The following is a 10,303-nucleotide window of genomic DNA, read 5'->3' on the forward strand; positions in this document are numbered from 1 at the left end:
TCAGTCATCCACATTTCCCAAATCTCTGCTTTTAGCCAGGTTTCCCTTCAGCTCGGTGGGGTACTCCAGTGGTACCTCTGGTTTTGGCTGGTGCAAGGCAGCACTCCACCAACTGGCACAGAGCGAGCTGTGCAGCAGCAGGAGAAGGAGAGGAGAGGTCATCCCCATAAAAAGAGTAAATTGGATTTTATAAGTTTACAGCTATGTTTTGTTTCTTTTCCAGAACTATAATCCCTGTGCTTAGAGTGGTCTGAAAGGAACAGAAACACTTAGCCTTGAACTTTTGTTCTGCTGCTGCTTCTTGTGCCGCTGAGGTACAAAGCATACCTGTAAACTTATAATCAATCAAACTGATGTTCCAGGGCTAAAAAAAGAAACCCAAAAAAGGCACAGGCTTCATGTCGAATCGTGAGAAACTTGGGGTGGGAAAAATAGAAGATTGCAGCTGGCAATCAGCAGGTTTTCAGAGGTAGGTTTTTTCAGGTTTTCCCAGGTAGGTCGGTATGAACCAGCCGATGTCTTTCTCCTTCTCTTCCCCTTACTCCCATTCAAAATACACTCTTGAACCAGAGGCAGGCTGAGCTGCCCCTAAAGCTCTGTTTGTGGCAATCACAAGCAGAGCAAGCACAGTATCACCCTGGTGTGACTGGGAAAGGGGAGATGTGGCAACTCCACCAGTGGGTCCCCACTGCGGGAGCTGGCTCTGTAACATGGACAAAGCTCCTTAAGCTGTGTAGGGTGGAATCCAGATAATTTGCCCTTTCATCCCAGTACTGTAAATCCCATACCTGTGCAGTCTATAGGTGTTACGGACAGATAACCCCTTGTCTTCCCTCGTCACCCCCAACCATGTGGCCTTTGTTGGAAGCCCCAGCCCCCTCCACCAGGAAGAGCAGGGGAAGGGCTGACTTCAAACTCCACTAAACAGTGCAGACACAATGCAAACAAATGTATTGCAGCACGCAGCTATGCAAATAGCTTCAGAGCACAGCGTTTTCCCCGGCATTAATTGCTGCACCACCGGGGTTGCGTAGCAACAGCTCTGGTTGTGTCTCTGACAGCTCCTGCCCCTTGATGCCTCTGACACCTTCTGTGGCAGGCAGGGAAGGACGAGAGAACGGGGCTGCCCTGGGGAAGCTACAAAGGCCAGGAGGTAGCGAGAGGCTCAGGTGGTAAGGTCTGTGTGGGACACCGGGGTGTCTTCTGCTGGCACAGGGTGACACGTGCAGTGGGGCTGGAAAGGGGGTGTTGAGGCTCAGGAGCCTCCAGCAGCTGCAGCCTTGTGTAGGCAGCTTTCAATGGTGGTGGACAGAAAGGGCAGACCTGCCATGCCCCAGGCTCTGCAGGAAGATGGGCTGTCTCTCCAGTGCAGTAAATCCTTCTGCATACCCCATATGGGTCTGTGACTGTGCTTGCAGCTTGGCCATAGGCATAGAGGGTCTCCACTAAGTCGCCTTGCACTGGCCAAGGATCCTTAGGCTTGTGGCTTTTCCAGCCCTTGAGAGAAATTACATGTCCCTTACGCACACCCAAAACTAAGAGAGCCTGAGGCCAAGCCCCAGGGGAAGGGGTGAGCACAGGTACCAAAGAGAAGGCTGCAGATGGTATAGGCAGCCCTGAGCTCCCTCACTTGTGTGCTGAGCCCAGCAGCTTCTGCAGGGCTGACCTGTGCCTCCCAAAAGGCAGGCTTTTCAGGGACAGGGGTGACCACCTCCCAAGAGCAATTTTTCACCCTGCTTAAAGCCATGTTCCCCATTCCCATTCTCTGCATTCATCAGTCTTCAGCTCCTGCTATGCCTTTGCCCTTGGGGCTGAGGAACCTGTTAGTACCCAGCACCTGCCCCTGGGAAGGCACTTCAGCTCTGCAATCAGCTCTCCTCTCCTTTCCTCTCTTCTTTCCGATAAGCCACGTAAATAAATAGTTTCTCTGCCACAGTTTACAGTCCATAAGCAACCCTGCCTGAAGCCATGGGGCACTTGAAATAAACTCTTCTATTACACCTCAGTGTAAACCAAGCTCTTCTCAGAAACTGCCTTAAGCAGGTTAAAAACAAGCTCTTCTCAGAAACTGCCTTAAGTAGGGAAGAAGTGGGCAATCCTGATTCCATTGGCAGATAGGCAGGAGAATGGCCATGGGCATGTTTTATTTAGTAGTAGTAGGCAGAACTGACAGGAGTGGTGGGAAGTACTGGGCAGGTCCCAGGATGCACAGATTAGCAGGTCTCAGGGAGCTGTGCCTTTGAGATCTGGGGATGGAGAGGCACAGGCTGCAGCGCACACCCTCGGGGCACAGGGAGAGGAAGGGCTGAGGTAGAATCCAGCCATGCTCAAAGCCCAGTGGCAGGGAGAGCTCTGCCTCAAGGTTATCCTTTGGAAGAGGTGATGCTGCCTGCAGCACCCAGACTTGGGGTGCTCGGTGGGCTGGGGAAGGAGCAAATTGAGCGCAAGTGAGAAGTTGCAAAGTGATATGAAAGCAGAGGACCACGAATGCAACTCGCCCTGCAGAAGCAGGTGAACTGTGTCACTGCGTGTGAGATGGGTCTTCTAAGGACAAAGGGCATCGAGGCTGCATGGCTTTTTTCTTTATCAAGCAGGAGAAATACTTATCTCTGCCTTTGAAATTTACAGCTTGACAAGCAGTGTGTATCTCAGCTTGATTCCTTGGAGTACAGTGGGGCAAATAAGGTGAAAATCAGCACCATGGACTCAGCCACACTTCAGAGGAGGAAACTAGGTGCAACCAAGGCAGAAATGCTGCCTGGAGCCTTTAGGACCAGGGAGACCAGGTTTCCTCTGCCATACAAGCAGGATGTGGGTCTTTTGAAGGCCTGTACACCTTGCAAGGCAGGCAATGACCTGCAACTGGCTGTGTTCAGCATCACTACTGCAAGGCAAGGAAGGATCGTGTCCAGCTGCTTTGTTCCCTGCTCCCAAACTAGGGATTCCTTACACAGACCCACAACGCTCTCCCTTGCCAGGCATCTCCCAGCCTGTAAGCTCACCTTTTCATCCTCACCACCCACCTGGCCTTTGCCTATGCCATGGCTCTCTTCGCAGCCCTTTGTGCCCTGGCAAGGAGGGAGCTGGTGTTTGGCCACCATAACCTGCTCCCGGGCTGCCCGAGGAGCGTGGCGATGGGGAGGGCTGGGGCAGGGACACACCTCTGCCTTCACGGTTATAAATTGAGTCTCCCTGGGGGAAGATGGCTGCCGCTCTTAGGAGCAGGGCTTGTGTGCAGGTAAGGGGAAAGCATCCGCCCTCTTTGCAAAGGTGGAGTAAAAGCTCTGCCTCTCCGCAAAGCCCCTGCTCCAAGCCCTCCTCCTGCAGGGGGGGTGAAAGGTTTATTATCCCCTTTGTTATTCAGCAGGGCAAGGGGAGGAGCTGGGCTGTGTAAGAGATCCTTGCTGACATAACCCTGCCCATGCATGGCTCTGGAGAGGGGCCAGGTTGTACCTGGGCATTTGTATTTAAACTAATCCCAGGCATCGCAAACTGAAAGTCACCGCAGCGCCAGGTAGAACCAGTTGAGACGGTTGCTGAGGGCGGGTTTTTCGCCTGGGTGTAGTAAAGCAGTCTCAAGGTACGTTGTTTATTGCTAACCCTGGGAGTACATTTGGGAGCTGAGCTCGCTCAGCCTTTCCGGGTGATTTGGCAGAGCCCTGCCGCCTGCCACCGAGCACGGCTGGCGCTGGTCCCTGGCTCTCCCTCATTCTCTCTGCCAATGGCTTGTTCAAGCTGGGGCTCTTCCTCCTTGTCCACCTGCCTGGCAGCACGGGGAGGGAAATCCCACTCCAGATAAAGCTGCTTTTCCCCACCCTGGCCCCAACCCCTGTGATAAGCGTTGCCCCCCTTGACCCAGCCAAGCGAGCAAGGTCAGAGTCTGATGCTGGGAAGGGCACAGTAAGGCTGTAGTGGGGGTAAATGACTTCCACTCCTCCGGTACAAGACCAGGAGGTGCAAAGTGTGACTGTTACTGGAAAGCAACCTGACGTTGCTGGCACAGATCCTGCGCCTGCAGCGTGGGTGCCAAGGTGCACGATCCCCTCGGTGTGGCCAGGACTGGGTGGGAATTGCCCGCGCTGCCGTTGGGAGCAGATAGGGTGTCAGTAACGGCACCTGGCACGGTGCAAACACTGGGTAATTATCCCTTAACCTCTCCACCAATAAGTCCTAATTAATTGCCTCTGCCAAGCAGGTAAATGATAATCGCCTCAGTTTGAGAGCTAGCTAATGGCAGCCATCCTGTGCTGTAGAAGCACACCTTTCCCAGCGACCACTGTGTGTTGACAGCCCGTCAGCTTCAGAGCCACTTTATTAAATGGCACTAAATCAAAGGTCAGTGCAAATGGCAAGACACCACACCACACAGGGGTACACTGCTGCCTGCATGGCCTGTGGGCTGGGAGCTCACCACAGGTTCTGCACCGGTTTGCAGAGGAGGCTCCGATCTGCCCAGTTTGCCCCAGACCCGTGTTCTGCCACCAGGGCGCAAGCAGAGTTTGAAGTCTCACAGTAGTTCAAGATTTCTGTCATCTGGCTGGGATGCTGCTCTGCTCCCACCCAGCCTGAATGGGCAGATCGAGCATGCAGAGGTGTGCGGCTGTCCTGCTGGGTCCCAGAAGTGCTGGGCCCTCTACACTACACATGATGCAGACACTGAGTCTGATTCTTACAGGGAAATTTAGGTTTGCTTTGAACGTGTCACACTGCTACGCACCAGGATGTGATAGGTAGAAGTGTAATGATGGGTGCTCTGGCAGTGGGAGACCAACAGGAGCGTGGTCCGTGTCCTGCCAGTAATATGCATACGTGTGTATCCTGGGGACTGATGGGGTGTCTGCTAGTCCCATGACAACAGGATGCTTGATCTCACCTGGAGGTCAGGCAAGTGATATGCCTGAGTGGGGGGAGAAGGGTTATTCCAGTTTTGTAGTATAAAGTTTTATTCCCCGGGACATGGTACTGATTGCTTCTCTCTTTATCTCTCTAGTGAGGATGCAGCAGAGACGATAGCAATAGACTCTAACAATCAGCCGAAGTCTCCACTGGAAAAGTTTATGGTCAGACTGTGTACACATCACCAGAAGCAATTTATCCGTGTGCTAAACGACATATACACTGAAGTACAACCAGACTCTGAAGGCCAGCAGTTGCCTGAATCCGAGAGCATGGAGGTCTCTACTTGTGTCTCTGGTTGTAGCCAGCAAAGCACTGAAAATCAGGACAAGGGTGCTACTTGTACTGAATCAAAGGCCCCTTCTTCTTCAGACCCAGGACAGTCGGGATCCGATGGCCCCCTGCATATTATGGGACAAGCCCCAAAGCAGCTGCCGGAGCTGAAGTGTCTGGACAGAGCAGAGAACTCCAGTCCTGCTTTGAGAAGGGACTTCTCTGAGCTCCCCATCACCAGGCTTCTTTCTGCTAGTCCAAAGGATAGCTCCACCCAAGGATACCTCAGCACGTTGAACTCTTCCTCTTTGAATTTCCATCATGCTGCAAAGAGTCTGGATGGGCAGCAAGCTGCTGGACACGAGCAAGAAGTCAGGAAGTGTGAGGACAATAAAGAGCAGCTAGCAGGTAAGGCTCTAATGGAAGGTTATATCTCGGTCAAAGTGGCAAATGTGAATGGCAATGAGGACAGCTTAGACAGCTGCCTGGGGTCCCAGAAGAGCTCCTTCAGAGCTTTGCCAGAAGAGTCCTGGGATCCCAGCTTTGCGGTGACCCCCCCTCGCAGAGCTGACAAAGAGAACACTTTGCAATGCAGCTCAAACGCATCTTTGCACCAGGACTTAGATGCGAAAGAACAAGATGCAAGACCAAAGCAAGAAAACCACCTGCACGCTGTGCCCAAGGGCAAGGCAGGCTGCCACCTGCACCCGGCCGACAAGGGCCCGCTCGACAGGTCCAAAGAGGGCTGGCTGCCTGCCAGTGCTGTGCCAGGCACCCACCGGACCCCCAGTGGGCACCCCCGCACGAAGACAGCCTCCCTCAGATCCACTCGGAAGAGCAAGAAGGCATCGGGGCTGAGGATCAATGACTACGACAACCAGTGCGATGTGGTGTACATCAGCCAGCCCATTACCGAGTGCCATTTCGAGAGCCAGCGGTCGGTGTCATCCCGCAAGACGGCGAGGAAGAGCACGCGGGGGTATTACTTCAACGGAGAATGCTGTGAGCTCCCGACCGTCCGCACACTGGTGAAGAGCTCCCGGGTGGAGGAGAGGGGGAGCAGCCCAGCACTGAGAGCAGAGACCCTTGTAAGCACGAAGCCACCCCTGGTGCTCTCATTGGGGGGGTCTGTGGGGACAGGACGGGAGGGTGAGAAGAGGGTTTCCCTGAGGCTTCTGGCTAAAGGGGCACCAGCCAGCCGAGAAGTGAAAGAGAGACTTGAGCTGGGCTCTGTGCAGCCCCGGGATACCCGGGCGCTGCGGTCCAGGGAAGCCACCATGGCCATGCCCTTCTTCTCCCTCTCTGCTCCACCCAGCCCTCAGAAAGAGGACAGCTCAGCTGGCTCACCGCCCCCCAGCTCCCCTCCTGCTGAAGGAGGGGAGACAGGAGTTGGAGGCACCATGCCCCAGGAGGCTGGCAGCAGCCTGGGCTCCCCCGGGGGCAGCAGTGGTGGCAAGCAGCCAGCTGATTTTGCTGCCCTCCCCATCTCAGAAACACCCAGTGGGGAGCATGGATGTCCAAGCTCTAACATACAAACTGACCCAGACCTCTCCACCACCCCAGAGCCAAAGTCCCCCTTGCAGCCCACTGCCACTGCAGACACAGCACCCCTGGCCTGTGATGGTGCCAGGGATCCTGCCCAGCTTCCAGGCGTAGGGGACGCAGAGCCCAGCGGGCTGGGGCTGGCAGAGCCCTGCCCATGCTCTCCAGGCTGTCAGGCTCCTGATGAGCCCCTTGCCACCACGGACAGGGAGAGCTCCCCAGAGCCCCCTGCCACTTTGCAGTGTGTGGATGTAAATGAAAGCATCAATGCTGAACCAGAAGCCGAATTATCAAGCACGGTGGGTGACAGCTCCCTTGAGCAAGAGGAGGCTGTGCTGGGCAGCCCACCTCTCCTTGAAATACCAGAAGGGGAGGCAGTGCAGAATAACAGCCCAGCAGAAGAAAAAGAACCTGTTGAAGGGGAAACGCTGCCTGAATCTGACATCTCTGACTCTGCAGGGAATGACTCTGTCTCTTCCAAAGACAGTCTAGACAAGAAACGAAAGAAAGGCAGGAGAGCGCTTGTGGCATCGGACCGGTGTCTCCGTAGCCAGCAATCCCAGTCACCCCCTGAGGGCAGTGCTGAGGATGCTGGTTCTTCCAGCTCTGTGCAGCTTCCTTGCCTTCAGATCAAATTCTCCAAGAGTCCTGGCACTAAGCGGTTCAAGAGAGAAGTGCACATGGATGGGGTGACATCCATGCACTTCCCAAATGACTGCTTCCCCAGTGTGCTGCTCAAACCCAGCGAGGGGCTGGGCACAGGCCAGGCTCCAGAGAGCATTGCTGAGCAGCAGCCAGGTGAGGAGAATGGTGTCACTACCAGACAAACCTATAAAAGCATCTTGGCAAAACAGACTGTAGCAGAGGGAGAAAATTCCTCTGCAGGTGACCCCCCTGCTAACAACAGCCAAAGTCAACTGGGAGAGATGCTGGAAATCAGTGTCGAGGCTGATTCTGAGAAGAGAAACATTCTCCTTCCTCTGGAGAGCACCGTGCCTGCAAACGATACTGAGCAAGTGGATGTGAAACCAGGCAATGCCAACGCAAAGGATGAGGAGAGCCCCAACAGTACCGTGAACACAGGCAAGCTGGAGAACTACGTGCCAGTGGCCAACTCACCTCCATGTCCCAGCAGCAGAGGTGGAAGCAAGCATGTTCCAGCAAAGGCTGCAAAGCATAAAAAGGTCGCCCTGCAGTTTTATAACTTAAGACACGCACCCACACCCATAGACACTGCAAAAAAGAGCACACCAGGGAAGGAGCCTATGCAAGCGATCCCCAAACCAAGGGACGAACGCAATTCAGGGAATGATTACTCCCCAGTGTTGGAGGACATAGACACGGCTGACAGCAAACCAAAGTTCATGGAGTGGTGTGCTGAAGAGGAGAACCAGGAGCTCATTGCCGAGTTCAACACCCAGTACATGAAAGTTCAGAAGGGATGGATTCAGCTGGAGAAGGAGGTGCAGCCAACCCCCAAGGTAAAGAGCAAAGCCGACAAACTGAAAGAGATTTGGAAAAGCAAGAAAAGGACACGGAAAAGTAGAGGCTCACTGGAAGTGCAGAAGCTTTCTCCTGTCCAGATGCTGTTTATGAAGGCCTTTAAGCTGTCTGACATCTGCCAGTGGTTTCTGGAGACAACTGAAACCAGGTCTCTAGTGATCGTGAAGAAACTCAACACCCGTCTCCCAGGGGAGATCCCCCCCATCAAAGTCCCCATGCAGAAATATTCCTCCTCCAGTCTCTACCCCAGCTCACTGCAAGCCGAACGCTTGAAGAAACACCTCAAGAAGTTCGCTGCCACTACCCCTGCTCGGAATAACCTGAAGAACCAAAAGCTTTGGGCCAAAATTCGGGAGAACGCTGATAAAGCAGAGGCTGAGGAAGCCACCGCTCCCAGCCAGACATCTCCCACCAATGCCAGCACCGAGGACCTGGGTGAAGACAAAACCATCCAGCCTGCCCCCAGCTTGCCTACACAGGCCAGCACCAGGATCCTGCGCAAGTACTCCAACCTACGGGGCAAGTTGCGAGCCCAGCACCGCATGGTGAAGGCAGAGAAGAAGAGTGATGGCCCAGGGGACCACTCATCCCTGGAGAGCAAGCAGAGCAGGAAGAGTGTGTGCATCAACCCGCTGATGTCTCCAAAGCTGGCCTTGCAGATCAAAGCAGATGCCTTTCCTGCTAAATCTCCTTCAGTGGATGGGATGGGGAAGGGGCGGAAGGGGAAGAGCAGGTCCCAGGAGGACCCCTCGCCCAAGGCTGACCTCCAGCTCAGCAGGAAGAAGAGGATGCTGAAGGAGAGCGGGAGTTCACAGGAGCGGTCAGGCTCCTCCACCAAGGACAAGTTGCCTGCCAAGAAGGCCAGTAAAATAAAACATTCTGAGGTCAGCACGAAAGCCCCTGCCACCCGAAAGCAGGCTGCCATGGAGAGGAGCAGTAAACTGGCTAGAAAAATGTCTTTGAAAGAGAAGAGAGCCCCAAAAAGGCAGCTGGAGAAGGTGCGGCTCCCCATGCGGAAGGGCAAGGAGAACACGAGCAGGCGGGCCGTGCTGCTCACCGGCCACGAGGAGATGGCCAAGTCCCCGAAGCAGAAGCCCCTGGGGGAGTCCTCTACGCGGTCACAGAAGATGGCCAACAAGAAGCCCAGCGGTGGGAAGACCCTGACGAGGTCCATGAAGAAGATGCAGGAGAGCAGTGGGTCGCAGGGCAAGAGGAAGCTGAGGGCAAAGGTGGACTGTTCGCACAGCAAACGCTCGCGACTGGACCCGAAATAGCAAAGAACTGGTAGCCATGTACAAACCCAATGTACAGTAGTAACCCTTTACCATGCATTAACTAAAGCTGCTTTTATAAGCTGTAGCAAGCCTTTAAAAATCCGCAGCTAAAGGATAATGCCCATGATTTTAGGCATCGGCAGATGTATCTCAGACAGAGAAGAGGTCGGCCTGTCTGGCTCTGCTGTTCAGAAGGAAGTTTCTACAGTTTGGACGTTCCTTGGGTTTCTTTAAACCCAGAACCAGGCAGTTTTAGTTAAAAGTACAGTGCCTTATTTATCACTTTAAAAATAAAAATAAGAAGCTCGTCTGTGTGATTTGGAGGCTTGCGTTTTATACTTGAGGCACAAGCACTTGTACTGTAGCAGAAAGAAAACCACCACCGTGCACATGAAGTAGCTTTCGCAGCCTTTGGGTGCACGCAAACATTTCCCTTTCCTTCAGAGTCCTCCTCCTGTCTGTCTTCTTAGTGGCATTTAAAGCAAAACCAAAACCATTTCCCATCGCTGAGGGAGAGAAAGGCAAATCTGTCCTTTCTTGGTTTGTTAGTAGCAGCTGCTGGTGTCCTGTATGGATACTTGCTACTGGTGTGTGTACTGCTGATGGCTGCCTCACTGCCCCATGGCACAGCCCATGGGGTGGGGGTCCTGCTCAGGCAGCAGGAGAGATGCTGCAGGGGCTCTGGGTACCAGGCTGCTGCATCCACTGCTGCCAGGTGAGCACACTGGGCTGTATCCATCTTTATTTCTTGCTGGCTTCAGGGATGAATTGGTCATGCCGTGCCATGCCTTTGGACAGACCTTCTCCCATTTTGC

At 54.0% G+C, this 10,303-nt stretch overlaps 1 protein-coding gene across 1 annotated transcript; it reads left to right on the forward strand.

Moving 5' to 3' along the window:
• Positions 1-398: 398 nt before the first annotated feature.
• On the forward strand, positions 399-10,066 carry LOC308222786 (uncharacterized protein; the record flags this gene model as incomplete). The annotated part of the gene is made up of 3 exons (XM_080621139.1): positions 399-469; positions 1,062-1,172; positions 4,991-10,066. The coding sequence occupies 3 exons, from the start codon at positions 399-401 to the stop codon at positions 9,486-9,488; spliced, it is 4,680 nt and encodes a 1,559-aa protein (XP_080477265.1). The 3' UTR covers positions 9,489-10,066.
• Between the last annotated feature and the right edge of the window lie 237 nt (positions 10,067-10,303).

Source organism: Psittacula echo (assembly GCF_963264785.1).
Source record: "Psittacula echo genome assembly, chromosome: 6".
Classification (NCBI taxonomy): domain Eukaryota; kingdom Metazoa; phylum Chordata; class Aves; order Psittaciformes; family Psittacidae; genus Psittacula; species Psittacula echo.